Genomic DNA, 14,132 nt, shown 5'->3' with positions numbered 1-14,132 from the left:
ATTAATTTGTGGAGAAGCTGGGCGTCGATCCCAGTGCCTCTCGCATGCTAAGCGAGCGCTCTACCATTTGAGCTACATCCCCTGCTTGTTAACCTTGACCACTCTATTTTATATGACCCTAAAAAATTAAAACCGACGTCCCGTGATTTTGGGTTTCTATACGATCCTATTGGATCAGTTTGTTAGTATCTAAAATGTGGTTTTAAAATTGACATAAGTATTTCTCAATCGTCAAATTATATGTCTGAATGATATTTATCCGCTTATTGCGCTCCAAAGTATTTTCTTAATAACATTATCGGTATTGTATGACACTTCGTATGATGAAAGGATAGAAAGAGTAAAGCGTAGCAGTTTCGAAAGTAAAAATTGTGGTGAGCAAATGATTTTTTTTTTATTTTGGGACAAACATTTTTAGTAAAGTGACATTTGTTTTTGGTTAAAGGACATTGAATTTTTTCAGTGACAAAATTTACCGTTTTCACTGTACAATGTTTCATCCAACAAGAGGAGGTACTTTTTTCTTAGCTTTATCTTTGTCTATTCTAAACTAAGCTATTCTTTAGGTACGCGTGGTGGTAAAGATCAAGTAAGAGCTTTCTTTGCTTCTTTTTTGGTATTCTGATCCATAGTTATAGTTTAGTTGGGAAGAAGTAAAGAATGATAAACATCGTGAAAACTACCTTGGTCACTCATTGATGGCCCCAGTAGGTCGCTGGCAAAAAGGTAATACCACAAGACATTTGCATACACACACACAACTTACTCTTCATCTTAGGCAAGGATTTAACATGGTATGCCAAATCGGGTGCAGATACTGAAGCTGCAAAAGCAAAAGCCAATGCAAGAGAATTAGCCAAGATTAAAGAAGCTGAGGCTGAAGCCATGGCTATTGCACTGTAAGTCATGATGATGATGGAATAAATCAAAAAGAAGACTGATTGTTTTTTTTTTCTAGTGGTGTGCGCAAGAAAAAGACATTAGAGAGCCATGTGACAGAAGACGATCTCAAGCATGCCTTAAATAAAGACAATGATGATTCGGATGATGAGCACCATTTAGCAGCAGGAGAAGCAGAGAAAGGACTTGGATATGGAAAATCATCTAATCGACTTTTGGGTTCAGTACAACATGAGGATGGTGGTGCAGTTGAAGTCATGAATCAAGACATGCAATACTTGCATAAAGACACTGCTTCTCAATTGATGGATGATACAAAAGAAGACGAACACAAGAGAAAAAAGAAATCAAAAAAGGATCATAAACACAAGAGTGACCGAAAGAAGCATCATCGAGACTCTCATCGTCATCACCGAAAAGAAGAACGCCATAGCCATCGCCATAGATCACGCTCTCCTCGTCATAGCAGAAGAAGAGCTGATGATAATGATGATTATCGTCATCATGACAGACGAGCAAGTTCAAAAGATAGATATAGACGTAGAAGAGACCCATCAGAAGAGAAAAGCCATCGATGTTCCCCTTCACCAAAGAGATCCCTCTCACCTTACAGTAGACGTGTATTATTATCTCAGAAATAATAAATAAACGTCCATTCTTTATATATATATATGTATATGTATATGTACAAATGGATATGAGGCTTAATAATGATACAATGCACCAACCAAGAAACAACCAATGGATGTCATCATGCCACAGATAGAGAACAAGACAGCATGGGACATGTCTTGAACCTATTCATTTTTAAATGAGTTCTCTATTTGAATCTAGCGTCATATTCTAACTTACATGCCACATAACAACACCTACAGCGAGATTCATTGGAATTCGAAGTAAAGTCATGACAGCAGCTCTTGTTTCTTCTGGTATCGCATCAGCCTTAAGAGAAGAAATAGAGGGATAGTATAGACCAGTTGTAAATTCAAATACATGGTAAGCGACTATTAAAACAGTTGCCTGTCATACAAAGAATAAGTCATTTCGTATATATATGTGTGTATGTATGTATGTCTGTACTTACAGAGACATTTTGATGATATGCCATGGACATAAATGCACATGAAGCTAGTCCAAGTGCAATAGAGAGTAAACGATCCTCCGTGAATTGTATGAAAAACCGAGACCCTGATTTTGCTTGTCTTTCCATCGTTTGAAAAAATAAAGAACCGACCATAACAGCCAACATCATGGTAGAAAAGAGGTAGCCTAAAGGTACGTTTTCAATATCAACATCTGTCACGTTTGATATGGTATCTTCAACAGCTGGAATATACAACAACACAAAGATATACATGGAGCATTCAAAAAGTGTCTGAGCTAAACCAATGATGATAATGTCTTTGCTTTTCAACATGGTTTTTAATCCAGCCATGAGTGTTCTATGTAGACTAACTTTCTGTTTCCTTATGAATACCTCTATTTCTATTTTTCTTGTACTTACAATCTGATGGTTGCCATAGTTCTCAGTCCAAGTAGAGCTAACCATAGTAGCTACAAAACATACTAAAGACATAGATGCAATATACGGAGCTCGAAATCCCCAAAGATCGACAAGTGCATTGGCTAAGATACCAGCTAAAATAGCAACAACACTATTCAACAACGTACCCAAAGCAAACGTGCGTGTACGCCATTCGGAAGGAAATCCACGACTTGTATGTTCTGATACATACCATGATTCAAACACACTATAAAGTAAAGCTGTGGATACACCCGACAATACATGCGAACAAAACAAAAACATGTAGATGTTTATCATGCGAAGTGAAAGTGCAGTCAAGATAGTAAAGCAAAACACATTACAGATACGCTTACGGCCCCTATAGACACATACATATTAGCTTATCCACGCCTATGTTCTGCTGATATTCTTACCATGTATCTGCAAGACTGCCTACTGCAGTTCCAGCAAATGCTCCACTGACAAAACCAGTCAGAAACAACATGGCTATTTGTGTCAGTTCAAGTCCATAAGAGTTATAGAGTTTATAAAGATAAGGTCCCTGAAGCCAATCCGCACCTTGAATCGATTAGAAAAAGAACATCTAATAAAAAGAGGCTATTCTTACCCATAACTGTAAGATATACAGTGAGATATTGTCTTTGAAACGATTTGAACTTCTTGACAAGTTGAAGTTCATTGTCATGGCCTATTTCAAAGCCAATCGTATTTGCTTCATTCATCTCTACAAGAAAGAAAAGAACACTAAATTCTAAAAATAATGCTAATAAAGTTCTATAAATGTACTTATTTATAGCTCAGAATATGGATTGAAATCTGGCTTGGTTCCTGAATGATGTGCTTCTTATTATAATTATATTTTATGCCTTGAAATACTGAACTTAGTTCCAACACAAATAAATATTGTAGTAAGACTGCATGGTAATTGTGTTTGGCATGCTTCATTGAAGCCATAGCGTTGAATATAAGAAGCAAGGGCCTGTTCAATAAGTGTAAAGGGATTGTTTTATGCAACTATTCTAATTTAAATTTGTAAACAAGCCACTTGATTCAACCTCTCTCTTTTTTTTTTCTTTTTTTATTTTTCATTTCCAACTCACAATGTCACAAACTGAAGAGTTGAATGCTAATGATATTGACAAGTACGCTTGTCAGCTTGGGTATGCAGAAGATCCCGAAACACCTTTGACAGCAGACACTTTTCCTAGCAAATCAGGAGGAAAGCCTGTAAGTAAAAGAAAACAAAAGAGCATGTGTCATTTTAACTTTTTTTTTTTAGGCTTGGTTGAATCCTGAACACATTTTAGCAGCTGAAGATGTGACGTGTGGTAACTGTGAGCAACCCATGAATCTTTTATTACAGGTAAGAGCATATGAGAGATCAGTCAAAGAGAGACGAATAGCTTATTTTTTTTTTTTGTCTACGAGTTATATACGCCTGAGGATCACCCAGCAGATGCCTTCCACAGAACTGTTTATGTCTTTTGCTGTAAGAAAGGTGGTTGTGTGAAGCAAGACTGGACAAAGAGGTAAACTATTTTATACATTTTTATGTATTATTCATATCCCCTCTTTTTTATGCTAGTTTTAAAGTATATCGATCTCAACTACCATCTGAAAATCCTTATTATCCTGTTCCTAATGAAGACGACGACAACGACGAAGAAGAAGAGAACACACCTGTAGAATTCACACCTAAATCTTTCAAAGCTCCAAACCAATGTGTTATTTGTGGTCTTGGAGGCTCAAAATTCTGTGGCAAGTGCGGTACTACAGCCTATTGCTCTCGTGAACATCAAATGTCGGATTGGAATATGTGTCGCCACAAAGAATTCTGTAACAAGACGCTTTCTCAAGAAGAGCAAGCAATCATTGATGAACTGCGCTCTGCTCGTATGTTCAAAGAAAAAGAAATCATCAGTGAACCTGAAGGAAAAGATCCTGATCAAGAAGAAGAAGAGACCCAGGCTGCCTTTTTCAAAGAAAACAATCCAGAAGAACAAAGCTCTGATTCCAAAGCACTTGTACTTGCTGGTGATGAAGCAGAAGAAGACACAGAAGTAGCCGTTGACGATGCTTTCTTGCAGTTCCAACTCAAGGTCCAATTAAATCCTGACCAAGTTATCCGATATGATCGTGTAGAATACGATATGCCTACACGCGAACCATTGTGGGTGCAAGCTAATTATAAGCCAGCATCTATACCCAGCTGCGATCGCTGCCATGGCCCTCGTACTTTTGAATTTCAAATCTTGTCTACCTTGTTGAACTTTATTGGTGTCAACCATGTTGCTGTGGATTCATTGGATTGGGGTTCCCTTTTTGTGTATACTTGCAAGGAAAATTGTGCACTTGGAAATGGTGTTTATGCTGAAGAAGTGCTCTGGAAGCAAGATTTTTCACAAGATGGTATGCAATTGGGACCTAAAGAGGCTGAATTATTACGTCGCAAAAGAGCTGCTGCTGCTAAGTAAAGGAATTTTTTTTTACTGTCAGAAAGTATTCATCATAGATTTAATAAATGCATTTTGGATTGTAGAATAATTGCTCTGTCATGTTGCATAAATTTGTTTAGCTAGCCTAGTGTTGGTTATTGAAGAACTTGGATACACGATATTCACTAGACAAGAATACTAAAACGAATGTGAACATAAATACATAGATAAAGGCATTTAGAGGGCAAATCCATAGAATTAGAAATATGCATATTTTGTGATTTTTGATTCCGTCCGGCATACTGAATATGCATTTGGTCCTCAATATATGCCTTCTTTTAGCATCAAGCTTATGATACAATCTTGCATCATACCCTGTATTCTCTTAACATAAACTACCTTTCTTTTTTTGAATCCACCTGACAAACAATAATAGTACCACCTGCAGACTGACAGTCCACTGCAGGTACCAGTGTTTATCAACGTAAACCATTATTTCTGTCTTTCAATTCCCCCTTTTTTTTTGAGTTTCTTATGTTTGAGCATACATCAAAGAACAACATATTGATGCAAGTTTTGAAAAAAGTCAAGAAATTACCATTTCAGCCTTATGATCCCTTTTACGAAACCTTCAATTCTCACTGTTTTGCGATTGGTGAGCGATAGAGGGATTGTAGACCCAACATGCCTTAGTAAGAATTGTTTCTCTAGGTCTATAAAACACACTCAAAGTGTCTGATTTTCAAAATCATTATGAAAATTGTACGCCACAGTTCAAAAACAGAAAACACGTTTTTGAAGGATAGTTTAGTATTTCAATAACAAACACACTGTGTTCTTTATACTATTCGATGCGCCTTATTTGCATTTACCAACTTCTTTCTTGATAGCTTTTTGATTTTAGTTTTTGACATGCGAATATTAATTTAAACTCATATTATCTTTGAGGGATACTCCTTTTATGAAGCTTAAAAGCGTTAAGCTTGAAGCAATACACAAGGTTGAGACTGTTGCTGTGCTAAGCTACAGGAATCTAAAGCGTTTTATGCTATGTTAGCCAGATCCAAAAGAAATATATGATTCCAAAGAATAATAAAGGGACAAGTGTTTATTTTCAATACATATAAGATTTATTAAATAGGAAACTTTGTTGATTGCGTGAAACCAAGTAGTTCTTGCATACATTGCTATGTCTAAATGATGTATTTAGAACAAACTGAAGTACTTTTTTTTAGTTTACTTTTGTTGTTAAATAATGAAACACATCTTCTCTCATCTAAAGCTGCTTATTGAATTCAAAGTGTCTTATTCCTTCCGAATTAATCTTGCTTTCGCCTAAAATGACTTTCAAATCTTTAGCTTATTGGACTTTATTATTCGGCTCAAGACAGTTTGATAAACTCTTTGTAGAGATTCACTAACAAAATCGGTCGAAATGCTAAAACTATGATCATGCAAACCGACGTATAAGACACATTCATCATGCAAAGCTGAGTTATCCTGAGAGAGAAATATGATTTGACAAAAAAGAATAAAATTTCGTCTCTAAAATATTCAGAAGTTTATATTATTTTACTTGAGTCAAATAACAAGTTGAGGGGCTATGGCCCAATGGATAAGGCGTCTGACTACGAATCAGGAGATTCCAGGTTCGACCCCTGGTAGCCTCAACATCTTTTTTGTTTTTCTCGATGAAAACGTGAGACGTTTCCATGCAGTTAATATTTCTTTATGCTTAAATGGTGTATTTAAGTTTGAACTATCAATCTTAGCTTTTGAACTTTAGAAATGGAGTTTTGCATGTGATAGAGATGTCAAATGAGTATTGAATGATAGTCTGTAATGAGCATTGGATCTCAAGGAAAATAAAAGTAAATTGTCCAAGCCAAAACATATTGGGTCAATCGAAAAGATAGACTGATTTAACAATTGAATCGATAAGTTTAAGTGACATGCATTACAATAAACATGTCAAAATAGGAGTTGAAGAATATAATAAGGTTTTTAAATTGATCTATCATTTAACTTGAAAGACTAACACAACAGGAAGATATTAAAACAAAAATAAATAAATAAAAAAGAGATGACACATTTCTTTTGTTGTTTTGAAAATGAACAAACAAACATACAAAAATGAAGAATGATGATTTTTATGCCATACTCTGAGCATATGCGATTCAAAAGAAAGCGAACGTCGACAAAAGGAGAGTTATTGATCGACTCAAGTGCACTTGTATTGGCTCTAAATAGATATAGGAAACTAGGATTCGTTGATAAGCACATAATCCTTTACTATAGAATTTTATGGATTCATCGAATTATACCTTGTCTCGCATGATACTGTACTCATTGCTTTTTTTTTTTTTTTTTTTTTTTTTTTGTCTTTGCCATTTGAGAAAATGATTTGTGACAGACACTATCACTCTCCCTTTTAAAGTAAGCTTCAATGTCTATCCTAACTCCCCCCTTTTTTCTTTAAAGGAGTAAAGTTTTTATTTTTCGCTGACCCATAAACACAATGCGTTCCCTTACATAAGCACATAAATGAAATCCTAATTCAAAGAATGTTCTTCTCTTGTAATAGAAAAAGACATTCCTTATACCTTTTTTCTTTTTTCTTTTTCTTTTTGACATACTATAAATCTGATTTAAAGTCAGTCAACTCTAAAAGAAAAAAAAAAATGTTGAGTAAATGGTCTAGCGTTTTCTTCTTTTGTCTTTTATCAATCTTGACAAAAACGTACCTTGATCACAGCGACATGGGCGAAAAGAGTAATAACGCGACGATAGCCTATCAAAGTATAGCCAAATGCTATGCTGATGTGAACACGAATATGCCTAGTAGTTACTGGGACTATGATGCACTTCAAGTTCAATGGGGGTAAGTTTAACATGAAGTCATGCCTTCTTTTTGACACATGTTAGTTCTCAAGAAAAGTATGAGATCATAAGAAAAGTAGGACGTGGAAAGTACTCTGAAGTGTTTGAGGGTGTTGATATCGAGAAGGATCAAAAAGTGGTCATCAAAATCTTGAAGCCTGTCAAAAAGAAGAAGATTAAGCGTGAAATCAAGATTCTACAGAATATTGCAGGAGGTGTGAATGTGATTGAGTTGCTAGATGTCGTGCGAGATTCTCAGGTAAGAAAAAAAAGAAGAAGAAGAAGAAGAAGAAGAGAGAGAGAGAGAGAAAGGGAGATGATATGGTATTCATTCTATGTAGAGTAAGACACCTGCACTTGTGTTTGAATATATCAACAATACAGATTTCAAGATTCTTTATCCTAAATTCACTGATTATGATGTACGATATTACATGTATGAATTATTAAAAGCATTAGACTATTGTCATTCAAAAGGGATTATGCACCGAGATGTCAAACCTCATAATGTCATGATTGATCATGAGAAGCGTCAAGTAAGTCTATTTATATTGGGTTGTATGGATACTCATTGACATTAGCTACGTTTGATTGATTGGGGATTAGCAGAGTTTTATCATCCTGGTACAGAATATAATGTGCGTGTAGCATCGCGTTATTTTAAAGGACCCGAACTGCTTGTTGATTTCCAAGAATATGACTATAGTCTGGACTTATGGAGTTATGGCTGTATGTTTGCCAGTATGATTTTCCGCAAAGAGCCCTTTTTCCATGGCCATGACAACTATGATCAATTGGTCAAAATTGCCCGTGTACTTGGTACAGATGAATTGTTTGCCTATTTAGATAAATATGGTATTAAACTAGACAAACAATATCATGAGATTCTTGGAAGATACACTCGTAAACCATGGACTAAATTCATCACCAATGAAAATCGCCGATACATTTCAAATGAAGCCCTTGATTTCTTGGACCATTTACTTCGTTATGATCACCAAGAAAGATTAACAGCTAAAGAAGCCATGGCACACCCATATTTTGGTAAGTTATCTATTCTGTATTGTTAGACTCATACATAGTTAGATATGGTAAGAGAACAAGCCAAATAAAAAGGTTTATTAGCATAGATCTGATCTGATGTGTTTATGTGAACCCATTCTCCATCGATAAAATTAAATCTTCGACATAACAACAAGAAGAGTAAAAAAAATTTTTTTTTCTTTTTTTTTTTTTTCTTTGCACATACCCTATTCCCTCTCTTCCCTCTTAATTTCATTAGAACAAGAAAGAAAGAGAGAAGGAAGACAGACAAAAAGAAAAAGCTTCTTTCTTTAACAACTTATGCATTTTACTTTTCAAATCATTTATCGACCTCAGATTCCAAACGTACTTTGCGGCGGCTCTGCATCTACTCTTGCTATTGCTGATTATCCACAAGACTGTGATCCTGGATAATTTGTATTCAAAATGATTTCTTCACCTCTTGGTCGTATGCTTTCTCTTATTCCTGTCCCTTCAAGCTCTCTTCAATTTCTTATTCTTGATTGCCCAACAGAGTCCACTTTGGGCTTCTATCTTGATGAATTCAAAAAACACAATGTTACACATGTTGTACGTTGTTGTCAACCAACGTATAGCATCACTCAATTAAACGAACAAGGTATTCAAGTTCATGATTTACCTTTTAAAGATGGAGGTGTGGTAAGATTGTTTGTCTATTGTCAACATCTATGAAACTCATTCTCTCATTAGCCTCCGCCTCATGTAGTCCATGAATGGCTTTCTATTATTCAGCTAGAAACAGATACACCTCAAACAATTGCTGTGCACTGTGTTGCTGGGTTAGGAAGAGCACCTGCTTTAGTGGCTATTGGTCTGATTGAATTATCAAGTATGCAACCCTTGGATGCTGTTGAATACATTCGAAGAAAAAGAAGGGGTGCCTTCAATAAGCCACAGATCGCCTATCTTGATATCTATAAACCCATCTTACGTAAAAAGAAACTCAATCAACCTTCTCTCAAGACTTCTTTTAGTCGTATTATATTTCGACTAGGCGGATTCTCTTCTAAATCAAAGGATCAACCTGCAGAAGAATTAACGTCCATTCCTCTTAGTAGCTGTGTTTAATTTTTATCATTATCAAATAAAATAAAAACTTTTTTTTTTTATAATCTTCTTCTTTTAATTTACTATGCAAAAACCAAAGTTAGACAACAGTCTATCTGAAAGTCAAAAAGAAGCAGCGACTCTGTATGCATATATAAAACACACCTTTGTGCTCATCTTTGTCCCATAGTCTTTATAAAAAACTATTGTCTGATCGTAACAGAACACTTGAAGAACTACAACATACGCAAACAAGCTTACAAAAGAATATACCCAAAATAACCAAAAAACCCAATACACCAAGAGCAGCTATTGTAAGCAAAAGACAACAATAAGCCAATGTTGATTGAATGACGTCTTTTATTGTTAGGCATTTTCATTGTTAGAAGATTTGATTGATGAATGCATATTTGATGTATTGCTTGATGTTCATAAAGATATGAAAAAAGAGAATGCAACATGCCAAATATGTCAAACAAAGTAAAAAAAAAAAAAAAGTAGGATTATCATATATTGTTGTGCTCATTATTTTAGTATAGGTGCAAACACTATGGTAAATAATATAATCATTAAATATAAATATATATATGTATATATATATACTAATCAAATGACAAGTGAGGAAACCAGGCTTTGATATTTGGGGAAAGAGTTATACAGTCAACAATTTACCTTCTTATGAATGTGTTAATTGTCAAAAGACAGTTGCTTCTACACGCTATGCTCCTCACTTGGAGAAATGCCTTGGTCTATCAGGAAGACAGTCAAGTCGTGTAGCAAGCAGAAGAATAGGTGCAGGATCTCCATCCCTCTCAAGTGATGATAATGGATTAGGTAGTCCTGATAGTGCTGATCTTTACTACAATCAAAAGAAAAAGAAACAGTCTTCTCAATATGGATCTGTAAGCTTTTTTTTTTCTTTTCTTCATATTCATGTTTATTTATAGCCTGCATTTTCTAATAATGGATCAAGAGTAAAAAAACTAAAATACACTGAATAAGTTCCAAAAAGAGAGAACAAAAGGCATGGATTTATGTTAAATAAACCATAGGAAATAAACTTATCCGTAGCATGAAATACTTGTTCTTGTTACCTTTCCTTATGTTTGTCAGTGCATTCTGTGTCTATAATGACTCAGAGGAAGTATCGTTTTATATTCACCAACAACCTTCAAACAGAGGAGCCAATGTGTTTAAAGCGTTTAAAAGGGAGTCATTAAAACCAGGTCAAAATGCATGTTGTCCATACACCACCTATGATTGCGCTGAACATACCAGTCAAGAGGAGATCATTACACTTCGAGTAAGTTGAACAATTCAATAGAATGAAGTGACATACTGTTTCTAGCTCAAGACGCAACATCCTTCAGGCCATTATGACTTCTTCTTTGAAGTCAGTTTCCCTGCAGGTGGTTGGATTCAATTCACAGGCAAGGAAGACAGTATTCGAGCCTATGCTTATGATGCGCATGGTCAATCTGTTGATTATGCTTTTACAGAATCATTAAATACATTGATTGAATAAAGACTTATTTATTACCAAAAGGACATAATTTGCCCATCAAAGGGTCTAAGAAATTAGGAAATCCAGGTACTTGAGCAAAATGATGGTAGCCTAATCGAATATAAGGTTCTAAAAAGATAGGAGCTGTATAGACAATCCAGATCCAAGTCAATAACCAAGCAAGCCAAGTAGGCAAACGAGGGCCTTTGAGAGACACTAAGGTGCCTACGCCTTGTAAAGTAAAAAATAGAGTCTGGTGTCCCCAAACACCTTTTTTAGGCGAAGAATAACCCATCATGGCCAAGATCAGATAGTCATGCATAAGACCAGAACAGATAAAGACAGCCATTGTACCTGCACATCTTCCTATTGTCTTGTTGGTAAACCATCGTCTGACAGGCGAATAAGCTAACTGAAGAAATCCTGAACGAAAGACCTGATGCCATCGCCTTGACCAGAGATCATGTACAGAGCGAGTCAACCAGGGTTTGGTGAACAAGGGAGGCTGAGCAACAAACTGAGCAAGATCATGGTGCAGTCGTACACGTAACTTGTGATGAAAAGGCAACCAAATCACCAGATTTAGTTGAATGGCATGAAAAACAAGATGGAGAAGAGGTATAATCACAATATGAAGTGTGAGTGTGATACCTATCCAGAAATAATAGAATAAAAACTTGAAAGAAGGATGTCCCAAAGTCCATACTCGACTCAGATAGGCGTCAGTCGTATTCAGTGATTCAGGTGGTTCTTGACAGACTCTGACAAACCCATCCATAAAGCCAAAGAGTGGTATATAGATCAAGATATACATACCTGCTCTGATTAAGAACCGAGCGGCATCATGACGGATCTGATCTAGACTAGGCTCTTGTTTAAGATTGGGAAGCGGATAGACTTGATTCCAAATACTCAAGACTTCATAAAAGGGTTGGATCTGTTTTCCTTGCTGACGTTGAATGAGATACATAAACATGCGGCATGTAGTCACAACAGCTATTAAGGCACCAATTGTCATATCCAGTCTTGTGTCAATGGCATCAAAAGCTACTGGTATCAATAGTTGAAGAAAGGCTAAGGATAGAATCATATAAGTAGGCGGGGATGCATTGTCCTTGATCAATAAGTAAAACAAAAGAGGTGGTATGGAGCATCCTGTATAAAGAATGACTTTTTTAATAATATACATAAAGAAAGGTAAGGGAGGTTACTGCAGCGCATTGAGTCTCCGTCTCTTTTTCTTTCTTTCTCATTACATTTAGTGTAACCTTCATGCAGAGGTATAAAGAAACCTTTGTACTTTTCAGTAATACAATTTTTCCTTTTTACATTTTAACAAGGAAAAACTGTTGGCGAAAACATTACTAAGAAACTGGAGAGATATCCCACGAAAAATCTAAGAATCCCAGCCAACTTAGCTCATTTATTTTCGAGTATGAGCAGCATATTGAACAAAGAATACTCTATTTTTAATAGTTTTATAGCATATAAATACAAAAACATAAACTGTTTATTGTTCTTTGCCACGAATCTGGTTTCAAAAGAAAGGTGCACACGCTCTTTCCCGGCTCGCTTGTCTTCTGTTACTAACATTCGTTTGTTTACAATCAATACCTTGTCAGAATTCAATTTTCAAATTAAAGATGAATATTAAGATAAACCGAGTCTTTGGAACCAATAAAGAAACATTTCTATTGCATGGAGATAGCACATACTGCCATATTAAACACAATGAGGCAACGAAGATACAGAACAAGTTGATTTCGATTTTTGATTAGCATGCACCGTACACACAAGTCTTGAACCATTAGGCTGCGTCTTTTGAAAGAGAATGGAGCAGAAACTCGTAAGATTTGAAACTGCACGTAGCGTACTTTACTTAACAAGACCTCAAACGAGCCAGATGTCGGCTGGCCAAACAGTTGAAGCAATGCTAAATAAAGAGGTCAAAAGGTTACTAGAGAGCGCATGGCGGAGTTCGCACTTTTCTAGTCTTGTAATTTCTCACAAGACCATAAGCTACCACTCCCGCTGACAGGTTCCTCTAAAGCACTACTTTTCGCCAAGGCCCAGTTGAAACGCCCTTGTAAGTAAGGGAACCTTGCTACTGTGTGATGAAAGAGAAAAAAGATTTTTTTTTTTTTTGCTCAAAAGAATTGTTTCATTCAAACAACGTAGTCACTCTGGACATCTATTGGCCAATCAAGTGCAGATCAAGAGCAAGCTTTTACAATTTATTTTAGCTGTTATTCGAATTTTTGTCATTCTATACTGTTTGTGAAGTCTCATCATTCTCTCCTGAAAGCAAAGCTAAACTAGGCCATTACACTTTTCAAAGATACGCTACTTCTCTTTTGTATTGATCGTGTTTTTCTTGAATGAGATTCACATTTCATGCAGCCCTAAATTATCGAAAAGAAAGAATATAGGCATCAAATCAACAAAGTATCTTTTATTGTTAATATGAGTAAAAATATATGGTTGCTTAAGACACCTGAATTTCTTGGTTTTTCGATTTTTGAACACGCTACCTTACTTACTTGGTGTTGCTTCCATCCATTTTACATGTCGCTAATGTATTGTTAAGACATTTTCAGATGAAATTTTGTCCATGAGACAACAAAATGACTGGTTCTGAGTTTATGAGTGGACGTGTATTACGTTAAAGCAATATTAAAGAAGTCAAAATGTTACACGAATCAGGTAAATGTTTAATGTCAAATGAGTAAAGTCGCACTAACCAAGTACCCTGTTTACTTGAGAGCGCGCAACAAGC

General features: G+C 35.7%; 8 protein-coding genes and 2 non-coding genes across 10 annotated transcripts; 7 read left to right on the top strand and 3 right to left on the bottom strand.

The window, feature by feature from the left end:
- Positions 1-9: 9 nt before the first annotated feature.
- B0P05DRAFT_t51 lies at positions 10-82 on the bottom strand. Its single transcript has one exon. It is a non-coding gene; the product is annotated as a tRNA-Ala (tRNA).
- Positions 83-491: 409 nt separating this feature from the next.
- Positions 492-1,541, top strand: B0P05DRAFT_572178 (kinase phosphorylation protein-domain-containing protein; the record flags this gene model as incomplete). Its single annotated transcript, XM_051581423.1, has 5 exons — positions 492-513; positions 567-589; positions 639-726; positions 779-899; positions 959-1,541. The coding sequence occupies 5 exons, from the start codon at positions 492-494 to the stop codon at positions 1,539-1,541; spliced, it is 837 nt and encodes a 278-aa protein (XP_051434243.1).
- A 31-nt stretch (positions 1,542-1,572) lies between these two features.
- B0P05DRAFT_128118 (uncharacterized protein) lies at positions 1,573-3,178 on the bottom strand. The gene is made up of 6 exons (XM_051573011.1): positions 3,033-3,178; positions 2,839-2,983; positions 2,405-2,783; positions 1,985-2,359; positions 1,753-1,920; positions 1,573-1,697 (listed from the first exon to the last, which is right to left on the bottom strand). The coding sequence occupies exons 1-6, from the start codon at positions 3,145-3,147 to the stop codon at positions 1,605-1,607; spliced, it is 1,275 nt and encodes a 424-aa protein (XP_051434242.1). The 5' UTR covers positions 3,148-3,178; the 3' UTR covers positions 1,573-1,604.
- Positions 3,179-3,511: 333 nt separating this feature from the next.
- On the top strand, positions 3,512-5,134 carry B0P05DRAFT_638035 (programmed cell death protein 2). Its single transcript, XM_051583676.1, has 4 exons — positions 3,512-3,652; positions 3,705-3,788; positions 3,854-3,954; positions 4,011-5,134. Exons 1-4 carry the CDS (start codon positions 3,527-3,529, stop codon positions 4,897-4,899), a joined length of 1,200 nt encoding a protein of 399 aa, XP_051434241.1. The 5' UTR covers positions 3,512-3,526; the 3' UTR covers positions 4,900-5,134.
- A 1,323-nt stretch (positions 5,135-6,457) lies between these two features.
- On the top strand, positions 6,458-6,530 carry B0P05DRAFT_t53. Its single transcript has one exon. It is a non-coding gene; the product is annotated as a tRNA-Arg (tRNA).
- A 1,089-nt stretch (positions 6,531-7,619) lies between these two features.
- Positions 7,620-9,115, top strand: B0P05DRAFT_615839 (casein kinase II subunit alpha; the record flags this gene model as incomplete). Its single annotated transcript, XM_051583410.1, has 4 exons — positions 7,620-7,741; positions 7,786-7,999; positions 8,082-8,276; positions 8,322-9,115. The coding sequence occupies 4 exons, from the start codon at positions 7,620-7,622 to the stop codon at positions 8,808-8,810; spliced, it is 1,020 nt and encodes a 339-aa protein (XP_051434240.1). The 3' UTR covers positions 8,811-9,115.
- On the top strand, positions 8,969-9,917 carry B0P05DRAFT_544634 (protein-tyrosine phosphatase-like protein). Its single transcript, XM_051578554.1, has 2 exons — positions 8,969-9,444; positions 9,496-9,917. The coding sequence occupies exons 1-2, from the start codon at positions 9,211-9,213 to the stop codon at positions 9,871-9,873; spliced, it is 612 nt and encodes a 203-aa protein (XP_051434239.1). The 5' UTR covers positions 8,969-9,210; the 3' UTR covers positions 9,874-9,917.
- A 7-nt stretch (positions 9,918-9,924) lies between these two features.
- B0P05DRAFT_638032 (uncharacterized protein) lies at positions 9,925-10,925 on the top strand. Its single transcript, XM_051583675.1, has 6 exons — positions 9,925-9,996; positions 10,043-10,166; positions 10,223-10,332; positions 10,392-10,405; positions 10,471-10,754; positions 10,800-10,925. The coding sequence occupies exons 1-6, from the start codon at positions 9,938-9,940 to the stop codon at positions 10,851-10,853; spliced, it is 645 nt and encodes a 214-aa protein (XP_051434238.1). The 5' UTR covers positions 9,925-9,937; the 3' UTR covers positions 10,854-10,925.
- B0P05DRAFT_511331 (uncharacterized protein) lies at positions 10,925-11,379 on the top strand (the record flags this gene model as incomplete). The annotated part of the gene is made up of 2 exons (XM_051575613.1): positions 10,925-11,155; positions 11,201-11,379. The coding sequence occupies 2 exons, from the start codon at positions 10,925-10,927 to the stop codon at positions 11,375-11,377; spliced, it is 408 nt and encodes a 135-aa protein (XP_051434237.1).
- B0P05DRAFT_544626 (membrane bound O-acyl transferase family-domain-containing protein) lies at positions 11,362-12,710 on the bottom strand. The gene has a single exon (XM_051578553.1). It carries the CDS (start codon positions 12,543-12,545, stop codon positions 11,382-11,384), a length of 1,164 nt encoding a protein of 387 aa, XP_051434236.1. The 5' UTR covers positions 12,546-12,710; the 3' UTR covers positions 11,362-11,381.
- Between the last annotated feature and the right edge of the window lie 1,422 nt (positions 12,711-14,132).

This window comes from Gilbertella persicaria, assembly GCF_025201335.1.
Source record: "Gilbertella persicaria strain CBS 190.32 chromosome Unknown B0P05scaffold_23, whole genome shotgun sequence".
Taxonomy (NCBI): domain Eukaryota; kingdom Fungi; phylum Mucoromycota; class Mucoromycetes; order Mucorales; family Choanephoraceae; genus Gilbertella; species Gilbertella persicaria.
The sequence above is the reverse complement of the archived record's forward strand: the minus strand, read 5'-3'. Positions and strand labels throughout refer to the sequence as shown.

Bases quoted from the DNA above. Each gene is read 5' to 3' on its own strand.
- B0P05DRAFT_128118 (XM_051573011.1), bottom strand. From the start codon at position 3,147: ATGAATGAAGCAAATACGATTGGCTTTGAAATAGGCCATGACAATGAA. The intron at 2,360-2,404 runs GTAAGTACAAGA...ATAAGGAAACAG, and splicing joins ACTATGGCAACCATCAGATT to AAAGTTAGTCTACATAGAAC. The intron at 1,921-1,984 runs GTAAGTACAGAC...TTTGTATGACAG, and splicing joins CATATCATCAAAATGTCTCT to GCAACTGTTTTAATAGTCGC.
- B0P05DRAFT_638035 (XM_051583676.1), top strand. From the start codon at position 3,527: ATGTCACAAACTGAAGAGTTGAATGCTAATGATATTGACAAGTACGCT. The intron at 3,653-3,704 runs GTAAGTAAAAGA...TTTTTTTTTTAG, and splicing joins GCAAATCAGGAGGAAAGCCT to GCTTGGTTGAATCCTGAACA. The intron at 3,789-3,853 runs GTAAGAGCATAT...TTTGTCTACGAG, and splicing joins CCATGAATCTTTTATTACAG to TTATATACGCCTGAGGATCA.
- B0P05DRAFT_544634 (XM_051578554.1), top strand. From the start codon at position 9,211: ATGATTTCTTCACCTCTTGGTCGTATGCTTTCTCTTATTCCTGTCCCT. The intron at 9,445-9,495 runs GTAAGATTGTTT...TTCTCTCATTAG, and splicing joins CTTTTAAAGATGGAGGTGTG to CCTCCGCCTCATGTAGTCCA.
- B0P05DRAFT_638032 (XM_051583675.1), top strand. From the start codon at position 9,938: ATGCAAAAACCAAAGTTAGACAACAGTCTATCTGAAAGTCAAAAAGAA. The intron at 10,167-10,222 runs GTAAGCAAAAGA...TTTTATTGTTAG, and splicing joins ATACACCAAGAGCAGCTATT to GCATTTTCATTGTTAGAAGA. The intron at 10,755-10,799 runs GTAAGCTTTTTT...GTTTATTTATAG, and splicing joins AGTCTTCTCAATATGGATCT to CCTGCATTTTCTAATAATGG.
- B0P05DRAFT_544626 (XM_051578553.1), bottom strand. From the start codon at position 12,545: ATGTATATTATTAAAAAAGTCATTCTTTATACAGGATGCTCCATACCA.